Source organism: Sinocyclocheilus anshuiensis, unplaced genomic scaffold (genome assembly GCF_001515605.1).
Source record: "Sinocyclocheilus anshuiensis isolate Anshui unplaced genomic scaffold, SAMN03320099.WGS_v1.1 scaffold1581, whole genome shotgun sequence".
Classification (NCBI taxonomy): Eukaryota; Metazoa; Chordata; class Actinopteri; order Cypriniformes; family Cyprinidae; genus Sinocyclocheilus; species Sinocyclocheilus anshuiensis.
The window spans coordinates 164,475-187,309 of NW_015540988.1; the positions used below are offsets into that span (position 1 = coordinate 164,475).

A 22,835-nucleotide genomic window follows, 5' to 3' on the forward strand; every position below is an offset into this window, starting at 1 on the left:
ATGTGTGTGTGTGGCTGAAATGGGCTTCACAGGGACAACAATTCGTAGTTATTCATTAATTTGTTTTATTAATTTTTTTCCGAATTGGACATGACAAAATGTAAGTTCAGTAAGTAACTCAGACTGAATCATTAATGTGTCTGACTGATTCATGAGGGTTTTGTTCGCTAAAAAGAACCAACTCAAAAGAGTCTGTAACACTGTTATTGTTAATAGAATCAGGTTTGAGTCATTCATCATAAACCTGCTTATCCATTTTTTCCATCTTAATGTGAAAATGTTCCAAAGATGTTTTAATGGGCAATTTTTGGATATCTGGACCTCACTGCATGTCTTGCACACAGGCACACAAACACACACCAGAGATGTGCTCCAGAAGCGGTACTGTTGCTTTATTCAGCATGTATTTTAGGTGCAAACATACGGCACCATTCAGTTCAGAGACTGTCATGATAAACAGCCTCGGTTTCTTGTTCATTTCCAAATTACTGATAATTGACATACATTTTAACTTAGATGACACAACAAAAGCAGATGAAAGCATGACAGTTGTATTTTAACCACAAGTCTGAAAACTCCAGTTCTAGAGCTTTTATTTCTACTCTTGATTTTCAGTCATGCTTTTATCAAGTCAAACACTGTAAATGCTAAAGCAAAAGAATCAAATATTCTCAACCAAACAAACATATGAGAAGCGGAACACAGACATATAGTAAATGAAATATTACTACAACATTTACTAAAATGAACACATTCTAACTTAACAAACAGCTAAAACTTAACTGTTGCACTAACTACATGTAATCTAAAGAGCCAGGGATGGTGGACAGTGTCCTGTTGACTGATTCTTGGTCTAATGTCGAATTAACAAATTGGCTTTAGTCCATTTCTAGCACCCAAAGTGAGTTGAGACTGAACAACGATTCACCTCAACAAACAATTGGTTAAAAGTTTGCATATAAGGGATCATTGGCTAATCTGATTTTTCAATGGGTGCTGGGAAACATAAAAATGACAATTTAGTGAAAACTATTATTTGCAGAACAATATAGTATTCTTTAAGTTAAACCATCTAAGGTCCTCCATTAGAATCTGCCAACATGACACTGAGCTCTGGCTGAGTGAGTGCTGCCCTTAGCGATGTCTCCAAGGCGGTCATTTGTCCATTTTCAAGTGTAAAGAAGAAGGGGGACCTCATTATGTGTACCTCTTGTGTGACACAAGGGCTCGTCTGACTTTAAAGCGATGACATGCTGCGGTTTAGTTTCATGGTTAGATGGTGGAATTTGGGTGTAATTAACTAAAGAACTAGGATCGAAAGTAAATGTAAAGGCTATGGATATGGATTTGGCGACGAGGGTCTTAAATGGTGGGTCCAGTTTAGTAGGGTTTTTTTGGGGGAAAAAAGTAGATTTATGTGCATCTCAGTGTTTGGGAAGGTGATGTATTTGTTAGTATTTTAGGATGTTAATGTGGGTCTGACTCAACAGTATTCAAAATATGAATATGATGAATGGGAGTTACTAGGGTTTTGTGTTTTAGGGGTTTAGGTCAGGGCTGGTAGGGTGGAATACGTAAATCGAATTTCTTCTCCCTCCAGGAGTTTCCTGTAAAGACAAAAATGAAGTTAAGTTCAAAACAAAACACATCAAATCAATACTCATTTGTGATCTAAAATCAAAGTGATTCTTCTTGAATGCACAAGAATGGTTTTAAGTTAAATTGATTAAAGAAACTGCAAGTGTCATACTGTCAAGTATATTACCTGTAAGCTGCAATCTCAACATCCAAAGCCATCTTCACGTTAAGCAGATCTTGATACTCCCGCAAATAGCGTGACATTTCCTCTTTCGCATCAGCAATGTCCCTCTCTAGGTCACTTATCCTCTCCTAGAAGTTGTTCAAAGAAAATTTCAAAGCATAAATTAATGCTGATATGCTTCAGCGTTCCTACACACTGTTTTTGTGCCAGAGATACAGAGTAGTAGAGCAGAACTTCATAGATCGTAAAGATTTTAGTCAGCACTACCTTTCCCTCTAGAGTCAGTCTCATCTGTCCTACTCAGTTTGTCAGTCATGACTCGGCACTGATGGAATGAGTCAGCATCAGTAACATTTCTGCAACTTTGGTATCACTTGGACCTTACAATGCCAAAAGCACAGCAGAGATATTTTTCCATCAATGCTGAGACTCTAGAACAGTAAAGGTCAGCACACTGACTTGTCATGGTAAAAGCAAATTTACAGTCTTTGTGTCAAGTCTTTGTCCTCAACAAATAAGGAAACACAAAGACTTGAAGCTGAGAAAAGTCAGAGTATTGTACCTTTGGGGGCTAACACCAGCTCGTCACTGTGGCAGTTCCTATTTTTGTACCTCATCTACCCCTAATAGGTTGACAGTTGTACTTTACATATTACTACTCTTAGGTACAATTATGCACAATTTAGGGGTAGATAAGGTACAACGTTGTTTGCTTAAGACTACTGCCCCAGTGACAAGCTGTTGTACCCATAAAGGTACGATTTTTGGACATTTTATGAGTGTATTATGCCCATCGACACAAATAAAGATTGTTCCGGTTATTTTCCCTTTCATTATTCTTCTCTTTTATACAGAATGTTTCTGCAGTCAATAGCATAATGGCCTCACTTCTAAGAGTGTCTCCACTGAGACATTTGTGTGGTCGTATTGCGTACGTGGTGCAATTATACTTGGATTGATTGCTGCTGGTGATCTATACCTGGTACTTGGTGACCTCAGTGTCCTGCGTCTCCTCTAGCTCCCCTAGTTGTGCATTCAGAGAATCGATGACATTCCTCAGTGCCTCGACCTCAGCCAAACGTGACTGCAGCAGCCGTCGATACTCAGCGGTATTCTCACGTACCAAGTGCACAGCCTCCTCCTGCTTATCTGTCAGCTCCACTACGCTCGCCACCTTCCCCCGGAACCAGGCTTCGGCGGTCTGCATGTTGCGTCCAGCCAGGCTCTCATACTGCGCTCGGATCTCTCTCAGAGCGGCCGACAGGTCCGGTCTACTTGTGTCCAGCTCCACGCTGAGGCTGGCAACCTGTAGCTGGACCCTCAACCCCTCCTGCTCCTCTGCAAACACTTGCTTCAAGAAGGCCAACTCCTGCGCCAAGGAGACCACGCTGGCCTCGGCATCACAGCTGCACAGAGCGATCTGACCCGCCTCCTCCCGCAACCTCTGCACCTCTGCCTCTGTCCGGCTACGCCGCCGCGCCTCTTCCTCCCAGCGCTCATGCAGCTGTGCATGCGCCTCCCGCAATTTCTCCCTCTGCGCATCAACACAAATAAAGATTGTTCTGGTTATGTTCCATTTCATTAATCTTCTCTTTTATACAGAATGTTTCTGCAGTCAATAGCATAATGGCCTCACTTCTAAGAGTGTCTCCACTGAGACATTTGTGTGGTCGTATTGCGTACGTGGTGCAATTATACTTGGATTGATTGCTGCTGGTGATCTATACCTGGTACTTGGTGACCTCAGTGTCCTGCGTCTCCTCTAGCTCCCCTAGTTGTGCATTCAGAGAATCGATGACATTCCTCAGTGCCTCGACCTCAGCCAAACGTGACTGCAGCAGCCGTCGATACTCAGCGGTATTCTCACGTACCAAGTGCACAGCCTCCTCCTGCTTATCTGTCAGCTCCACTACGCTCGCCACCTTCCCCCGGAACCAGGCTTCGGCGGTCTGCATGTTGCGTCCAGCCAGGCTCTCATACTGCGCTCGGATCTCTCTCAGAGCGGCCGACAGGTCCGGTCTACTTGTGTCCAGCTCCACGCTGAGGCTGGCAACCTGTAGCTGGACCCTCAACCCCTCCTGCTCCTCTGCAAACACTTGCTTCAAGAAGGCCAACTCCTGCGCCAAGGAGACCACGCTGGCCTCGGCATCACAGCTGCACAGAGCGATCTGACCCGCCTCCTCCCGCAACCTCTGCACCTCTGCCTCTGTCCGGCTACGCTGCCGCGCCTCTTCCTCCCAGCGCTCGTGCAGCTGTGCATAAGCCTCCCGCAATTTCTCCCTCTGCGCCTCCATGCGTGCTTTATTCTGGGCCTCTTGGTGCAGCTGCTCCCTGAGGCCCCGTACCTCCTGGAGGCAGAGCTGCTGCACACGGGACGGCTGACTCTGCCTGCGCCGCAGGCCCTCCAGCTGTAGGAGCAGCACCCGGTTTTGTTGCTCAAGGTGTCGCACCTTCTCGATGTAGGATGCGAAGCGGTTGTTCAGACCCACCAGCTGCTCTCGCTCTTGGGCCCGCAGCTCCAGCAGCTCTGCATTCTCTATGCTCGCCTGACTCAGGTCGCTCTGCTCCCAGCGCTGCAGCGGCTCCAAACGCGTCGACCACCTGGAGGACGACAGGGGCCCTCGGGAGAGCCGGTAGGTGGTTCTGCTGGAGGGGGAATCTTCCCATCGCTGGGAGAGGGAGGAGGAGATGAAAGGGTCAAAGCTCATGATGCAGGATTTTTTTGTTGTTGGTTTTTGTTTGGTTTTCAAATGATGTTGATGTTTTGTTGGTTGGAGAAGTTTTTCTCTTTAAGTCCCCCTTGTTCTGCACACCATTTGTGGAGATGAACCGGCACTGCACCAGTTCAGAAATGCTGCAGAGCAGTGTGCTTTATACAGGACACACATACAGTGCACTCTCTTCACACACACACACAGATCCTCAGCCAATCAACAGCTCAGCAGTGTCATGATGCTGCCGATTGGTTTTGTGTTTCTTTTTTAGCTGGAGTAGCATATCAGGAGGTAGGGCAGACTGATACATCTTTAATATAGAGACATTTTGCATGTTTACAAACATTTTTTTTTTTTTTTTAAACACTGCAAAAAATGGCTCATCTTAGTATTTTTGTCTTGCTTCTAGTCAAAATATCTAAAAATTCTTAAATCAAGATACTTTTACTACATAAGCCAAGTGATTTAAGATATTTAGTCTTGTTTCCAGGGGAAAAAAACTAAATTAAGTGCATTTTGCTTAAAAAAATGGCAGCACTAATACACGCAGATCATCCACTGTTCTCTCCCCCTTGTCTTATAAACAGAAGGATAGAAGAGAAGAAATTATTAGTAAATAAATAAATAAAAATAGAACAAATGACCTCTCCAAATCAGACATTTTGTTTAGGCATTGACACCTACACACTTTAGTATATACACACGCAGTATTAATTCTGTTGCAAGAGAAACAGAGTTGATCACTGGATCCCCCAAACATGAAGAAAGTATTGTACACGGCATCTGCAAAACAAATATATATATATATATATATATACTTAGATTTTTGACAAATGACCAAACAATTAAATAAATAAATAGGTTTTTAAGCATATACATTCATATTTAGCCCTGTTAGGCCTATATTAAATCTATTATAAATTATTTTGGCAGAATGTTTTTTTTTTTTTTTTTTTTTACTTTCAGTGTATTTTGTTACCAGGAACTCTTCTGGAAAATCGCTCAGAAACAGTTGCAGTCAAGACATGGAGAAGAACTGTGACGAAAATCCATCCAAAACGCTCTGTGATCAAAGACATTTAAATACTCAGGTTAGAATGCCTGGTAACCCATACTATACAATCAAAACCATAAATAATCTGAAATTAAGTGAAGGCTGAAAAAAAAATCAATTACATAAATGTTACAGCATGCCAATCACTTTTTTTCTTTGAGAATAAACAGGGCAACTGAGTTTGCTGACATTTGATACCAGCTTACCATTAGTATACTCCAGAATCTTGTTAAGGTAATATAAAATAAATGCACTGTGCCAGATGAGTGTAACAAGCATAATGTATGCCCAAACTAAATCTGGGAAAAAGACAGAGAGAAATCCAAAATGTTAAAGCCAAAATGTTTCTATAAAAAGATGTTTAAATTGTTTAACACACAGAGTGAAACAAAGAAGAACTTGGTAAAATTGTTCTCAGTAAACACACTGTGAAAAGCTTTAATGTCTCCCAAACAACTTCCTTAAAAATTTGTTTTGGAGCATTGTTGTATTATTGTAATTCTCTTTTTGTCCTGGTCTTTTTTCTGATTTAATAACAAAAGTTCCCTCATTGCCAACAGGGAAGATGACAAATAAACTGTTACAAGTTGATTTCATATGTTCATTCATGTTATACTACAAATATTCTACCGTAATACTGCCCTCTTGTGTGTATATTGTATCTGTGAATGTGCATGTTGTGTTACATGTGGGCATGTTCTTATTCATTGGAGGCGGCTACTGGTCCACTCTCTCACCTGACCCGGCCAGTTATAAGTAATGTCCCAAACTCTCAACCTTGGCCATCTTTGTACCATTTGCCAAATTTGTTCTTCCTGTCAATTTGCGTTGGTTTGTTAACTCATTACCTTTGTGTTAATGTATTCGTCGATTCGTTCGTTTCATGTAGAGTTTCGTATCATAGAGATTGGTGAATTATTGTGTTTAGAGTGTATTGGAGTCTAATTGTATCTGTGTCTTGCATTTCTGATTTGCTGTTCTCCATTTACCTAACCGTCGCCTATTTGTCTCGGATTCTAACTTGTCTGTTACGAGCCATTGTAATATAAGTGACCCTGGACCACAAAACCAGTCTTAAGTCACTGGGGTATATTTGTAGCAATAGCCAAAAATACATTGTATGGGTCAAAATGATTGATTTTTCTTTTATGCCAAAAATCATTAGGATATTAAGTAAAGATCATGTTCCATGAAGATATTTTGTAAATTTCTTACTGTAAATATATTAAAACTTAATTTTTGATTAGTAATATGCATTGCTAAGAACTTCATTTGGACAACTTTTGGCGATTTTATCAGTATTTTGATTTTTTTTGCACCTTCAGATTCCAGATTTTCAAATAGTTGTATCTCGGACAAATATTCTCCTATCCTAACAAACCATACATCAATGCAAAGCTTATTTATTCAGCTTTCAGATGATGTATAAATCTCAATTTCGAAAAATTGACCCTTATGACACATTGTCAGCTTTTCAGATTTCATATTTGCATTTATCACAATACCTTAAAGCACTTAATAATACGCAATTATAAAATAATAGTTATAAAATGTATTAAGTGTACATACCAGAAACTGTTGTGTTCCAATTAAAATATGGGGCCATAAGAAATAATAAAATGATCCTCGTCAGATTATTGCACACATTGTTACCTCAACAACGAACCCTGAACAAAGCAGTGAAAAAAAAACACTCTCAAGACATCAACGGGCTTATAAGATGATAAAAAAAAAAAAACTGATGATACATGCAGACTTAGGAATGTTCAAGTCACTTACCTTCAATTACACCCCACAGAACAAATGCAATAGACAAACAGATGTTGGGACAGACTGCCTGCAGATAATTTATGTACATGGGTTTTGTGCCAGTATCTGCAGAAGAACATAAACACTGTGCAATCAGATACATGGTGTCTGAGAATAAAAGAACAGCAATTAAACATCCTATTACTTTACATTTGGAATACATAAAAAATATAACTCTTAACAGCATACTTCCATAACTCCTAGCCTACCTTTTCTGCTTATATAGATTGTGACTGGAATACTTAATATAAAAGTCAACAAGAGGGAAGTAAAGCAAAGCATCAGTATGATGATGTGCAGAGCAGACATCCCTACATGAGAGACACAGAATGATTTGACTGACATTAGATCAAGCTGTTAAAAAGAACCATTTGAGACAAATGTATTTATTACAGCATTTGATAAAAACTAAATCATTGTTTCCACAAAGCAAATACATAAATTGATTTATAAATTATATACATATCTACACTATGTCTCAAAAGTTTGTGGCCAGTAAGATATATTTTTTAATGTTTTTGAAGTGTCTTCTGCTGTACCAAGATTGTATTTATACAGTAAAGGCTACAGAATGCACTAAAAACAGTAATATTGTGAAATATTCTTAAAGTAATGGTTTGCTGTTTTAATATATTTCAAAATGTCATTTGTGATGCAAAGTTGAATTTTCAGCATCATTACTCCAGTCTTCAGTGTCACATGATGCTTCAGAAATCATTCTAATATGCTGATTTGCTGCTCGAGAAACATTTCTTATTATCTTATTTATACATTTCAGATTTCATTTTAGTTTGTTTTAGTAATTTTGTTATGTGCTTTTGTCTATTAGTCTTTGTTTAAAAACATGTTTATAGCTTTATTTCAGTTCTAGTAATTATTTTATGTTGCTTATTTTTTGTAGATTGTCAATGCAACATTTTTACTTTTCATTTGTGTTTTGAGTTTTCCATCTAATATCTCTATTTTATTTTAGCTTTATTTCAATAACTGAAAAGTATTTTTATTAGTTTTTGTCAACAATAGCAACACTGTTGTGCTGCTTAGTATTTTTGTAGAAACAAAAATAATTATTTGTAATCAAAATAATTTAGATGTCTTTACTGTCACTTTTAAACAACTTACTGCATCCTTGCTAAATAAAAGTATTGATTTATTAGAAAAAAACAAACAAAAAAGAGGTTACAGTGTATGTCTCAGATGACTTACCCAACCGCTGAATTTCTACAGTTGCAGAGTTCACTGATTTCTCTGTGTGGACTTCACACATGTATTCTCCCTTGTCAGCAGTCTGGACATTTTTTACCTTGTCAGCAGTCTGGACATTTTTTAGTCTTATTGAGAAGTTGCCTTTGGGAATTTCTTCTCTGAAGAACTCTGCTCTGTCTCTGTAACGCTTGTGAGACGATCCTGGAAATATCGTCCCATTCTGGAAAAGCAACACAGGGACAATGTCTGGACTTTTGTCCACCTTCTTCCATGAGACCTCGTCAAAGCATTGAGGAGGGATATGGGAGTCCACCATGCAGTTTAGAACAACATCCTCACCAACACGTGCAAATACAATTTGATCTTCTCCTGTCACAACTACACGCTCTGTTACAAACAAAAGCAGGAAAAAATCAAGCAGGAAAACAAGTAAAAAAGTGTTTAAAGATTATTTGCAATGAGATAAACACTTACCCACATGTTGAATTGTAACCGAGATCTCTCCAACATCCTGGTAAGAGCAAACTACACATCTGTAGAGACCAGTGTCTGCAACTGTTATATTTTCCAACAGGATTGAGAAGTTTCCTTTAAAGATCTGCTCAGAAAAAAAAGTGCTCTATCCCTGTAAGACTGAGACTGAGCCTCAGGTCTGTCCTGTCCATCCTGAAACAAGTGCACTAATGCCTCTTCATCAGTCCTCTTCTCATTCGACCTCCAGCTCCCTCCACAGGTAATGGGGTTTCCACAGAGCAGGGCAGTATGATGGAACCCCCAGCTGTACCACCAGAGGCTGAGCAGGTCCTTGAACCAAGAGCCCTTAAAAAAAGAAAAGAAACAGTAGCCATTCAGATAGGATTGTTAAAGCACGTACACAAGTCAAAAACACATAATGTAAACAAGTATGTGATCCTCACCTTCAGATGTAAGAAGAGCTGCTGCAGATACCAAGACTCTAAACATGCTCATGTTCCAGGTGCACATATCTACAGAGCTATGAACATTTCTGAATAGATAAAAATAAACACAGCTCTAGTATAAACTGACTACATTAAACAAAGAACAGTTGGGTGTGAACGTAAATTCTTCCTACTTTCATTTCATTTGAGTGTAGTTGTGCAACATGGCCTTTGCATTTATTGACTTTATACAGCTAGAACTCAGAAGCTGCTTTTTAATCTCTGTTGTTTTGTTTTAGCCACTCCAGGAAATCCCCTGCAAGGCTGAGATGGATTACCTATATTAATGTTTCAGATTTTCCTCTAAAATTGATACAAATTTGGTACCAAAAATTATTCAGACCGAGTCTGGGAAAAACAAATTGAAGTTGAGGTTTGCATGAAGCTGGATGACAGCATGCCCAGGAGACTACAGGCTGTCATTAAGGCTAAGGGTTGCCCGACTAAGTATTCATAGTTGTGTAAATACTGTCATACAGCTGTCTGAATTATTTTGGTTGATTGTAATCTATTACATACCTTTCTATCAAAGTTATCTAGCATTATCAAGCTGAATTTGTTCTGACACAGTTTAACTCGGAGTTCTTGTCATATTTTATTACCATTTTCTAAACTATAGCGAATAAACTGTGATAATGTGAGAAATGTTGAAGGTGTCTGAATAAATTTAGGTTTGACTGTATCTATTTGATAAATGAAGTTAACCAACTAACATTATACATACCCTTTTGGTTTCTGTACCCAATATTTAAAAAATTTACAAATGCAATAAAAATATCAGTATCGGTACTCGGTATCGGCAAGTACCAAAAATAAAAGTATCGGTATTGGGCGAGTACTGGAAAAAGTGGTATCGGTGCATCCCTAGTTTAAAATATTAGTATTTTTCTCACACACACACACACACACACACACACATATATATATATATATATATATATATCATTTCACTTCAGAAGACATCGATTCATTCACTGGGGTTGTATGGATTACAGTTGTGATTGCTTTGTGGGTTTTTGAAGACTATTGGATGACTGTCAACTTGCATTATATGGACTCAGAGATGGATTCTTTTTCTAATAATCTTTGTTGGTGTTCATCTGAAGAAAGAAAGTCATATACATCTGGGATGCTCTATTTAGGTCCTATTTCAGCAATATCACATATTTTTTCCTCACTAAACATTACATAAGAATTAAAGTGTGGGGTGTATTAAGATGTTTACTCTTTTCAATATAATGTCAAAAGGACAAATGCCATAAAGTAAATTGTATTTATTGATTAACCAGCAGACAGGATCACATGAAGCAATTCAAAATGTGTGAATGACATTTGCCGCTTGCGGAGTTTAAAACGGAGAAGTGAACTCAAGCACCGTAGACGCTGGCACCGTGTTTCCTACTTTCAGATGATGTGGATTAGATTTGTTGAATTTGTTCAAATACATTATTTTACTTAAGCTTTTGAAATGGGAAAAGAATGCTGCTTTTGTTTTCTTTTGAAAAATACCTTTTTTGTTGCAAAAAATTTACAAGCATGAAGACTAAAACCACTGACAGTTTTGTAAACTTCATAATTGTGAATGGCAAATTCTTAATTCACGAATGCCATGTCACAAATTCCTCCAATTTGAATAACAAATGACATAAGGCTGTGAAAAATGTAAAAGGTACATCTATTGTAAAATACTATTAATCTGTGTTTAACAATGTGAATGGCTTTTTTTATAACTTATTTAGTTTTATCTTAGTCATGATGAACTCATTGGGAGACCCATGAACAGAAATGATGTGCATCAATATCCATTTATAGCACAGCCAGTATACTCAGATTGGCCCACTCATTAACACTAATTAGTTATGCACCAATACTTTACATCTTTTACTGTTTTGATGTTCGACTTCTCGTCGTTCATCGGTAAGATTTCCTCTTTTAATTACAAGGGTTTCAGGGGTCTAATTCATCCTGATAAATTTTTGTTTTTATAAACTATTTAATGAAGTAATGAGAACTTTTTTTTTTGGTGAAAAACAAGCCAGGATATTAGGTTACATATTATAAACGTTTAAATAATGACACAGGTAAAAAAAATTAAAATTCAAAGATTTCCCCCCATTTTTTAGGACACCTTTTATTGTATCAGAGTCATTTTGCATTGCTTTACAGATATATCAATTACAACTACATGGACTTTTTTTCCTTATCTACTGCAGATCATCTCTACAGCAGAAGTGGCAGAGTACATCAGGAGTATTGACAAATTTAATTATTTTAACTTGTGACATTTCAGCTTTTACAGAAGCAGGTTACAACCTGCAGATAAGAAGTCCAAATAAAACCTCTCAATGCAACAATACTTATGGTTTAAAACCCTCAGATAGGGTCAGAAGGCAAATATTTTTTTCCCAATAGCTGTAAAAAAAAATTTGCAGTGACCATACAATAAACTTTTGACAGCCTTAATATAAAACTTCACCGTCACCGTCTTGAAAAACATTAAAACCAATAACTGACTTTGTAAGAAGGAATGTATTATTCTGTGGGGCAAAAAAAAAAATAAATAAAAAAAAATAAAAAGAATAAATTGATTAAAATTAAAAAAATTAAAATTAAAAATTAATTAAATTAAAATTAAAACTGTCTTCAACTTTGTGTACAGACTGATATTAAGACAGAAATAAAACAATATTCAGAAGAATGACCAAACAAACACCAAAGCCCCACGCTGACGTTTTATCCATGTGAATTTTTACTGTATCCAACTAATTACAGTGATTGAGATGGTTAAATCCCTGTCGGTGTGCTGGGAATCAGGGGTGTGATTTGGCTTGATTTCGGTCAATACCTTTGTTTTCTGGTATATGCTTGTAAGTGCAGCCATTCTTAATGCAGCCATTTGTCCTCCAAAAATAACATTCATCAGGCTGTTTGCTGAGGGAAAAAAAAGCACAGACAAAAAAAATAAAAATACACAATTACCATTAAAACAAAAACATAGAGTTACACAATAATATTATTATAAAATTACTGTCATATCTATTTCACACTTTTCATTTGAGAAATAGGTCTTCAAATTTAGAAATGTAATTAAAAAAACATATAAATCTATTTGCTGAAAATGTACTCATCTTCAGGCCATCCTAGATGTAGATGAGTTTGTTGTAGGGCTGCCACTAACGACTATTTTTATTTCGATTAATCTATCGACTAATTTATTGATTAATCGATTAATCTAAACGATTAATTTCCCACACAAAAAAATCTACAATTTTAAAGAACATTTTATTAAACTTGCAACTTTGCCATTCAGTAGTATACCATAAAAAAAGTATAAATGTAAACAAGCCATTGACGAAATGTAAAACTAAAAGAGTAAAAATGTAAACAGATCTAATAAAAATGAAATAAAAAGAAAATAATCACAAAAGTCTGAGAAAGTCAGCATGTTCTTAATGTCAATATATCCACATGTTTTGGGCTTCTGTTCATTACAGCTGTGAGTGCAACTACAAAGAGGAAAAAATATGTTTCAATTAACCCCAACAGTTGGGTTTTCACATTAAATAAATGCAATGTTTAGAGTCCACTAGAATCAAGTATTAAAATTTTATGATTAAAATTATTATTAAAACTTTTAAGTATTAAAAGTACTCTCAGAAATGTGTAAACAACAGATTTAAAATTAAACTATATTTCATTAAACCAAATGAAATCCAAAAGTAAAAAGGTAAAAGTGCAACAGTGCAAGAAGCAAGTGTCCATCTCATAGTACAAATCACTGAAATCAAAGTTCAGTATCATAGTGTAAGAATGACGACATATCTAGTTCTAGTCAAAAATCAAAAAACACTTTTTAAAGGAATATTTACCAGAAATATTATTTACCAGAATTTATTTTAGGAGAAAAGCTTAAATGTGCAGTATTTCTGAAAAAAAAACAAAAAAACGTTTTTTCTTTTTTTTTTTTTTTTTAAATCAATTAATTGGAGATGCTTTTGATTATTAAAATGTAATGGAACCATTAAAAAGGAAAAAGGAAAATAATGGAAAACAGAATTTGGTAAAGATAAAACTGTAAAACTAAATTAATTAGACAGGCTTTTTGATTAATAAAATTTCATTTAACCATTAAAACGGAGTATAGAAAAATGGGAAAAACTGAATTTGGAAATAAAAACGAATTTCATAGTGCCCTATAATTATAATAAATTGTTTTGTGGTAATAAAAAAAGATGCAAGTGAACAATAGCCTTTAAAATGACTTAAAATACATATAAAATAGCAATGAGGCAATAATAATTAGTTCAAATAAAGTATCAAAAGCAAGAAATCATATGGTTTTATTGAACAAAATTGTTCAAATACAATGCATTATAAACAATAGAGCTAATGTACAGTACGCATTACAACAAAAGCCTGCAGAGGGTGCCAACGGCCTGACAATTGTTTTTACACATTACTGTGCGATCTAATCCTTGTTTAATATTGACCAAGCACCATTTAATTCAAATGTCCACTTAATCTTTCATATCTGGCCATTTCTTTAGGACAGACTAATAATGTGTTTTAGACATTCTCGTCTGTGAAATGCACCACTTCCGGTATTTTGCCGGTTAGTCGAAGCGAGCAAAATGAAGTCGAGGATTTTTAAAAATCGAATAGTCGAATAAAATCGACTAATCGCGACAGCCCTAGTTTGTTGGCAAAGATTTAAAGAAATTAAGCATTATCATCACCAATAGAACATTGCTCACCAATGGAGTGAATGGGTGCCATCAGAATGAGAGTCCACACAGCTGATAAAACCATCACAATAATCCACAGTGGTGTAAAGTATTTAAGTAATTGTAAAGCAACTATCTGCTTTGTGAATGGGAGTACATGAGCAGTATATATAGCATTTCCTGTTCCACTGGAATCATGTGGATTACTGTGATGTTTTTAATCAGCTATTTGGACTCTCATTCTGACGGCACCCATTCACTGCAGAGGCGAGCAAGTGATTACTGATTTTTACTGAGTGAAATGTAACCCTATAAGTAAAAAAAAAAAAAAACAAGTAAAAATCTGCTCCAATGAAGAAACAAACACATCTACATCTTGGATGGCCTGAGGATAAGTACATTTTCAGCTAATTTCCATTTTGGGGTGAACTATTCCTTTAAAGTTCTGATCATACAGCTTAAATCAAAAACCTAAACACAGTTCTATCACTCATGTGCAACATAAAAAAAAAAAAAACATGCAGAAACAACATGTTCACTCACCCATTCTTCCCCGAGGACTCTGTAGATGCATCTCTGGACACTCCAAGACGTGCGTGAATCCTATCTGGATAACGCACCACTAGAGTTGTCCCATCAATGGCATAATCCTGCAAATAACAAAAACAAACATACAGACTTATTTTTCCCCTCACTGAAAGGACAAAATTGATGCAAGATCTTCATTTCAGTGGAAACGAGGGACAAACCCCAACCACTGATATCACCGGAGAAGGGTTAGAAATATTATAAGCAGCTCTATGGTCATTTGCATATCTTACATTCCACTGAACAAAACAAACATACTCACATGGAAATCTTCTATGGCTTTCTCACAGTCCTCCTTCTTGGTGTAGTTAACAAATGCACAGTGTCTCATTGGTAACACTCTTACACTATGTACATGCCCAACACTGTTTCATAAAGATAAATTTATACAACTTAAAATGTGCTCCATCACATCAATGCTGAATAAAGCATTTTACTGGTTAAAAGATGTTTGCAAAACAAATAAGGTCACTTACGATCTGAATAAGTCATAAAGCTTTGGCTCGGTTATAGAATGCACCAGATCTCCGACCCAGATGGGGAATAGCTGTCTGTTTAGGGATGAAAGACAGCCAGATTCAGGCGATTTTGAGGTGAAAGGTTGTAGCACAAATGCCTGTATGTGTGTGTCTTACGGAGGATGATGACGAACTGGAGAAGCGGTTGGCAAACTGTGTCTAGGCTGATTCTGAGGAAGAGGTCCGAGGAGGAATTTAGCTGGAGGTTGTGGGTTTTGCTTTACGGACATAAACTTGCGCTCTCCGGGCACTAGGACAGGGCTTAAACCTGCATAGAACGAGAGTTAGTTAAATGCAACCTCAATGTATTACTTGTATTTGTACCCCTCACTATTTATATACACATGCATATTCATATTTATGGAAATCAGCATCTTTCTGATGATGTTTAAAAAAAAGAAAGAAAAAAAAAAAAAAAGACTAGGAAGGAACGAACAAGATACGTGGACAAAACATGCCCCTGCACATTTAAATTAAAACATTTTACTACTGTCATGATTAAAGTGAAATGTGGAAATGAATAAAAAGTGTTGATTGTAGCATCACATTTATATCTGCTCATGCTGCATTAAAGATTTCTTTGTACACATTGTTTTTTGCAGTGTTGAGCATCATAACCAATCACATACACATCTGTTGAGTGAAACCCATAAGGCCTTCGCTCATATTCGGAACACAAATTAAGATATTTTTGATGAAATCCGAGAGCTTTCTGACCCTGCATAGACAGCAATGCAACTACCACATTCAAGGTCCAGAAAGGTAGTAAGAATATCGTTAAAATAGTCCATGTGACATCAGTGGTTCAACCTTCAATTTTATGAAGCTATGAGAATACTTTTTGTGCGTAAAAACAAAAAACAACAATAACGACTTCATTCAACAAGTTCTGTTGCGGTCTATGCAGGATCAGAAAGCTCTCAGATTTCATCAAAAATATCTTAATTTGTGTTCTGAAGATGAACAAAGGTCTCACTGGTTTGGAATGACATGAAGGTGAGTAATTAATGATAGAATCTCATAGAATGGGTGACTATCCCTTTAATACATAAATTGTTAAAATATGAAATAAAAAACATTTAAAGAGGGCAATTTCTATAATTACCTTACAAAGTTAAAAATACACCAAGAACTCACTCCCAGGGGGCAAATACTGCCCCTTAACGGAAAAGTTAATTTCGGTCCCTGATATATACATGTTTTTATCAAGTATTATCATACCTGACAGACCAGAGAGACTTTCTAAGGCTTTTTCTACAGATCCATGAAGAATAAGGGCATTTGAACTCTGCTCTTTAGTGAATCCCATTTCCTGTTGATGAAACGAGCATCTCTTGACATTACCATTCTGTTTTTTTTTTTATAACAAATGGACAACATAAAACCAATATGTAGCTGCTGCCAATATTCAAGCAGCATCAGCACTAAAACAAAGTGTGATCCATTAGCTACTCTCACTACTCACCATAAGCTGCATGAGCTGCACCCTCATCATCTCCTCAGCTGCGTCCTTACATGTGCTGTCCAGTTTTAACACTTCATTATATGTAAGTCTGGCTTCATAGTATCTCTAACAAATAAAGGGAAACAACAAGATTGTGTGAAAATAAAATAGCAGAGGGGCATTTGTGGATGAGCCTGTACTCTAAATGATGGATGACACTGGCAAAACACTATAGTAATACCTTCAGTCCAACAAGCGCTTTGCCTTTTCTGTAAAGACCTTTAATCCATTTGGGGTTCATAGAAAGAGCAATATCAGCATCATTTAACGCTTTCTCATACTGCAGCATCTTTTCATAGCAGTAAGAACGATTCCCAAATAACCTGCACCACAGACAAACAAAAACACATTAATGTGCAACCTTTGATCGAACTAGAAGTTATGTTGTAATTAAAACTGTCAACACCTACTTATACTCTTTAGGATTGTGTTTTATAGCATCTGTAAAATATTTCACAGCCATTTCCAGGTTTCCTGAGACAGCATACTGGTTACCTATAACTATAGAAGAGAAGATGGAATTAGGAAGACGTTTCGTGACTAAGCCATTTTTAGAGAAAAACTCCAGTCGCACCTGCCAACTCCATGCTTCTCGTAATCAAGTCATTTGCATTGACAGTCTCCTCGGACTTCTCCTCCTTGATATCAATCTACAGGAATGACAATTGAAATGTTATGGAAATAAAGAGTACGTCATAAACTGGTTTCTTCCACAAAATGGTTCAAGAGGATTATGGTTACATAAAGATAGTTCTGCAAGAATGTATACTGCTGTATAAAGGATTTAAAAGGTGTATCTTATGCTCACCAACACTCTTAAAAATAAAGGTTCTCCACAGCGATGCCATAGAAGAACCATTTTTGGTTCCACAAAGAACCATTCAGTCAAAGGTTCTTTAAAGAACCATCTCTTTCTTACCTTTTTATAATCTGAAGAACCTTCTTTCTCCACAAAGAACCTTTTGTCAAACAGAAAGGTTCTTCAGATGTTAAAGGTTCTTTATGGAACCATTTAGACAAAAAGGTTCTTCTATGGCATCGTGAAGCACCTTTATTTTTAAGAGTGAAGGCTACATTTATTTAATCAAAAACACTGTAAAACAATAATATTGTGAAATATTATTACAGTTTAAAATAAACAGCTTTCTCTTTGATTATTTTAAAATGTTATTTATTCCTGTGATGGCAAAGCTGAGTTTCCAGCATCATTACTCCTTCAGTGTCACATGATCCTTCAGAAATAAATGCTAATTTCCAAAGAAACATTTCATATTATTATTAATGTGGGAAAAAATGCACTTCTTATTTAACAACTATTAATTGTTTGATGAATGGAAAGTTTCCAATCCAAATTCAATGTGAGCACAAGATATGACATACATGCTGATATTATATGACGTCAATAAACAGGCTAACCCACAACAAGGCAAAGTTCCATGTACATGGGAATTGTCTGCATTGTTGACAACTGTTTTAACATAAGTTGTAAATTATTCAGAAAAGAACAAATTCATTCTATTCAAGTTTAATTTCATAATCAGCTTGTGAAAATCTGTGCTATTGCAACCTGTCTGCTTACTGTGCACACAATGTTTAAACAATAACTTTTCTGAAAAGAAAGAAAGAGGTGGTGTAGAAAGTCTTCACTCCTTTCCAAAACATCTCTCAAGGCAAGAAGTTGGTGCCAAAATTCAGAGTTTATTGATCCAGATAACAAACCCAAGATGCCTGCAGAATATCCTACAATCTCACTTGAAACTCTCACTTTTATACCGTTCTTAAGCAATTATCACATTGCTGGTGCTTTCCTCCTTTTTCTTTTTGGAATCTCCTCAATACTCCCATCACAACTATTTCAGTAATCTTCCGGCCTGTTTTTAACTGTGGCATACTTTGTCGTCTTGACCAATAAATTCTGATTTTGGCATCTGGAACGTCCTGACTCCCTTATTTGTTTGAAAAAGAGAGAAGACTGTCTACAACAAAGCAGAGACGCCTGCAGAACATTTGACCATCTCACTTTAATGCGGTTTTAAACAATGATCTTATTTGTAGGTGTTTTCCCTCCTCTTCCTTCTTTTTGGAAATTTCCCAGCACTCCCGAAATAGTTATCTCCTAGTTTGTATCTACTGGTGGCACTCAAAATAATCATGCTTTCAGCAGCATGCAATTAGACAGACGGATACATGTATAATCATTGCTATTAACTTGTTTCCTTAATAACCAGTAAATGCTCAAGGTCAGTCTTATAAGAAAGCATGTCAAGGACAATGAATCACACCTATATCCACAATGTTATAATCTCTCCACCCATAAATTTATTAAAAAAAAAAAAAAAAAAATCTCCTTTGCTGCCTCACAATCCTGTGTAAACAATTTTGTGGTTGATCATATTAGACATACTGTCTGACGTAATAGATTACAGATTTATGAGTTGTTCCATTACAAGTTAAAAACCATTTTATTTCCACTAAGCACTATAGTTATTATATATTCACCCGTTTGTCTCCGAAGCTCATCTGAACTAGCTATAGATAATTAAACATTACACAACACTGAATCACTAGGCAGTATAACACCTGATTTCTGGATACGCAGTGTCTCATATGAGGAAAGTAATGAGTCTCTCTACCAACCTGTTTTCGTGGCGGAGTGGTGTCTTTCTGCTCGGAGCCACACTGTTTTCTTGAGTTTGCTTGAGCATGTTTCTTGTCAGGTTTGGGTTTTTGTTCTAGTTTGCGTTTGGCGATAGCAGCTGCGTTTGACACAAAGCAGCTATTCATGTCAAGCTCCTAAGACACAGAATAAAGCACTGCCATGAAAATCAGCATCTTCCACTCAGCGAACAGCTCTTTATCTATAAAACAGCTCACCTCTGGTTCCATAGTTGAGTCTTCCTCACCATCGTCTCCGTTGTCTTCACTACTGCTATCACTGCTCTGCACAGGTGCTGAGGCGCATTGAGGATCAGGAGGCACAGATGAACAATTTTTGTTTTTAATTTTATTTTCATTTTTATCAGCATGTTTAGTCTTTTCTGGTCCAGGGTCAACTTGAACCTTAAATCAAAGAAAGAAACAAAAAACACTTTTTCTTTTCACTGTCATTTCAGTGAGACAAGCACAAAACGATGGAGGTCTGATGTGTCAAACTACATCATTTTACAAACAATAACTTTTTTCTCACCGGGTTATTTTTTTCTTTATCTGTATTCTCCTTTTCTAATTTTTCCAGCCGACGTCTCTCCTTCTGTCTCTATTTGTAGTTCAGAAAAACACAGCTGAACAAAATATTCACTTACGTTTTTCAGATAAAAATACTTTTTTTCATTTATGCCCTCACCATCCTTTTCTGTTTTTTCTTCTCTGCCTTTTTCTTAAGTTTTTCTTCTTCATCCACTAGCTCTTTTGCATTTCTTTCTGCTTCCTAAAATAAAAAAGTTAAATTATTTTTTTTTTAAATCTTACAAAACAAAATAATGATTGAGTCACAGGTGTTTGACACAAACCTCAGCTGTTAAGTGTCTGGATGGTTTTGGCAGACTTCTTTCAAGGAAGTTGCGAGAAAAGCCACAGTATCTGTTGTTTGTACGGATGGCATACCTATCGTCATCATCATCATCATAATAATAATTCTCATCAGATGAACCTTCATACCCTGTAAACTGAGCTGCAATTCTGTCCAATTCTGGAACTTTAATACAAAAACAATTTGCTTAAATATCACAAAAACTTAACAGTAAATATTATATTGTGCTCCGGTTATTATCTTTTACCTTGAAGGAGTAGTTCACCCAAAAACGAAAATTTGCTGAAAATCTACTCACCCTCAGTCCATCTAAGACGTAGATGAGTTTGCTTCATCATAACAGATTTGGAGAAATTTTGCATTACATCACTTGCTCAGCAATGGTTGCTCTGCAGTGAATGGGTGCCATCAGAATGAGAGTCCAAACAGCTGATAAAAACATCACAATAACCCAACCGACTCCAGTCCATCAGTTAATATCTTGTGAACACAAAAGCTGCATGTTTGAAAGAAACAAATCAATCGAGTCTATAATCCATAATAAGGCATCCTCCAGTGAATAAGTCCATCCCCCTGTTGTCCTCTTGTTGTAGAATATCTTCTTTCTTTCAAAAATCTCAAGTCAAGGAGTTCTATATGCCAAAAATCAGACTTAATTGGTCAAGACTGCATGCCTGCAGAACCTCGAACAATCTCAAACGCAGATCCTCTCTTATACGGTTCATAACCAATGACCTAATTTCTCATTCTTCTACTTTTCTTTTTTGGCTCATCCCCAATCTCTCACCACAAGTATTTTCCATATCCTGTTGATTTCTTTTTAATGGTAGTACACATCTTTAAAAATGTTTTTTTTTTTTTTATGGTTATATTATACTTCAAGTTTGCTTAATAGAAAATTCAAAAATAATTTATGTAGACGTAACATCCATGTATACGCTCACATCAAAATCCAGCAACATATTTGTCTAGAACTGTTTTTGCTTGTAAACAGCGCTTGATCTGTGCATATTTCTCTCCAAATTCAGAAGAGATGACTTTTTCATTGGAGAAAGCAATACTATGGGACTCTTTTTCAGCCGGAAGCAACGGTTTGAAGTTAAAAAAATGTCTTGATGGATTTATTACAAACAAACAACTTTTCACTTCACAAGACATTAATTGATGGACTAAAGTCGTGTGCATTACTTGAGAATTCAAACAGCTGATAACAACATCACATTCTGACGGCACCCATTCACTGCAGAGAATCCAATTGTGAGTAAGCAAGCATTAACTAAATCTGTTCTGAAGAAACAATTTTTCAGTTTTGAGTTAACTATTCCTTTAAATGTATTAAGAATTATAAGAACTTTATTAATACCATAGGAACTCCAATATCCAAAGAAAATAAGTTTATAAATCATGCAGCCTGTTAAGACTTGAATATTTCAGTCTGTGTTGCTGAACCAAACAGAGTTCAAGTTCACGTAAAGCTTGAGAGCACTAGAACAAGCACAATATTAGGAGTAGATTTAAATTCCAACTATATATAACTATAAATTATTCTAAACCTGCTCTACAACAGGTTTTAATTAAGTGACCATGGATGACTACTGGGGCGTGTGCCAAGAAGATAAAGCATGTCTTACCAAACCCATAACCAAAACTTAAGGCATCTAAAAAGCTGTGGTTTGTAGGTCTATCATTTATAAAATCGACCACTGCCTCCTAAAAAAAAAAAAAAGCACAGAAAATAGTAGTTATAGACTATAGCCTACACACACACACACCAGATTAACAAAAATAATGCTGATTCATCTCATAAATGAATTTACAGAAACGTAATGACTTACGTGAGTCCGCATGAGGCGCTCATTATCACGCAGCCGGAAGTATTCTAAAAGAGTCATTGGAAAAACATCTTTTAAAGTTTGAACACACCTTACATAGACGGAGACACACAGATAGTGAATTGTGTGGTATAATACTGAATATGTCATCAAAGCATGACTGATCTTTCGTATACTACTAAAATTAGTTTGTAATAAAAAATAAATAAATAAAATACACTAGATTCACAAGACAGCATGAATATAACAAGAAATGGCTAACTCTTTCACAAATTCTGCACCATTTTCAAGCACGTACTGTTAAACGACACGTCTTCTCTATTGTTATTAGAGCTACATGTGTTTGGCGAGCAGGCAAAGTTTTGGTAGACGACATTAAAAAAAAAAGCAGAGCAATAAATTACCTGGTCCTATGGTGTTCTTTCTTGACATTTCAGCGAATATATTTATATATATATATGAAACTAAGTAATTCTAAATTATAAAATATTTAAGTAACTTCCAAATGGTTTAACATTCCTTCCAAACGTAGTGTTTTCTCGAGATTCTTCTCCACCTTCGCACACAGTGCGCACTCACACGCATGCGCAGATATGCGTCGAACGCTCAAAGTGCACCACGTGGTGCGAGAGAAAT

General features: G+C 36.4%; 2 protein-coding genes across 3 annotated transcripts; both read right to left on the reverse strand.

The window, feature by feature from the left end:
• Positions 1–1,451: 1,451 nt before the first annotated feature.
• LOC107690152 (neurofilament light polypeptide-like) lies at positions 1,452–18,844 on the reverse strand. Of its 2 annotated transcripts, none has more exons than XM_016488391.1 (4): positions 18,833–18,844; positions 3,490–4,616; positions 1,766–1,890; positions 1,452–1,607 (listed from the first exon to the last, which is right to left on the reverse strand). In XM_016488391.1, the coding sequence occupies exons 2-4, from the start codon at positions 4,468–4,470 to the stop codon at positions 1,547–1,549; spliced, it is 1,167 nt and encodes a 388-aa protein (XP_016343877.1). In that variant the 5' UTR covers positions 4,471–4,616; positions 18,833–18,844; the 3' UTR covers positions 1,452–1,546. The 2 variants fall into 2 exon arrangements, with proteins under 2 accessions (XP_016343877.1, XP_016343876.1); XM_016488390.1 differs by lacking the exon at positions 18,833–18,844 and adding an exon at positions 2,742–3,288 and having other exon boundaries at positions 4,037–4,592.
• On the reverse strand, positions 12,251–22,805 carry LOC107690151 (hsp70-Hsp90 organizing protein 3-like). The gene is made up of 18 exons (XM_016488388.1): positions 22,604–22,805; positions 22,203–22,246; positions 21,999–22,077; positions 20,348–20,532; positions 20,182–20,265; positions 20,026–20,094; positions 19,713–19,898; positions 19,476–19,631; positions 17,413–17,488; positions 17,249–17,339; positions 17,020–17,161; positions 16,800–16,904; positions 16,556–16,646; positions 15,452–15,602; positions 15,293–15,367; positions 15,079–15,181; positions 14,772–14,878; positions 12,251–12,435 (listed from the first exon to the last, which is right to left on the reverse strand). Exons 1-18 carry the CDS (start codon positions 22,629–22,631, stop codon positions 12,315–12,317), a joined length of 1,893 nt encoding a protein of 630 aa, XP_016343874.1. The 5' UTR covers positions 22,632–22,805; the 3' UTR covers positions 12,251–12,314.
• Positions 22,806–22,835: the final 30 nt, after the last annotated feature.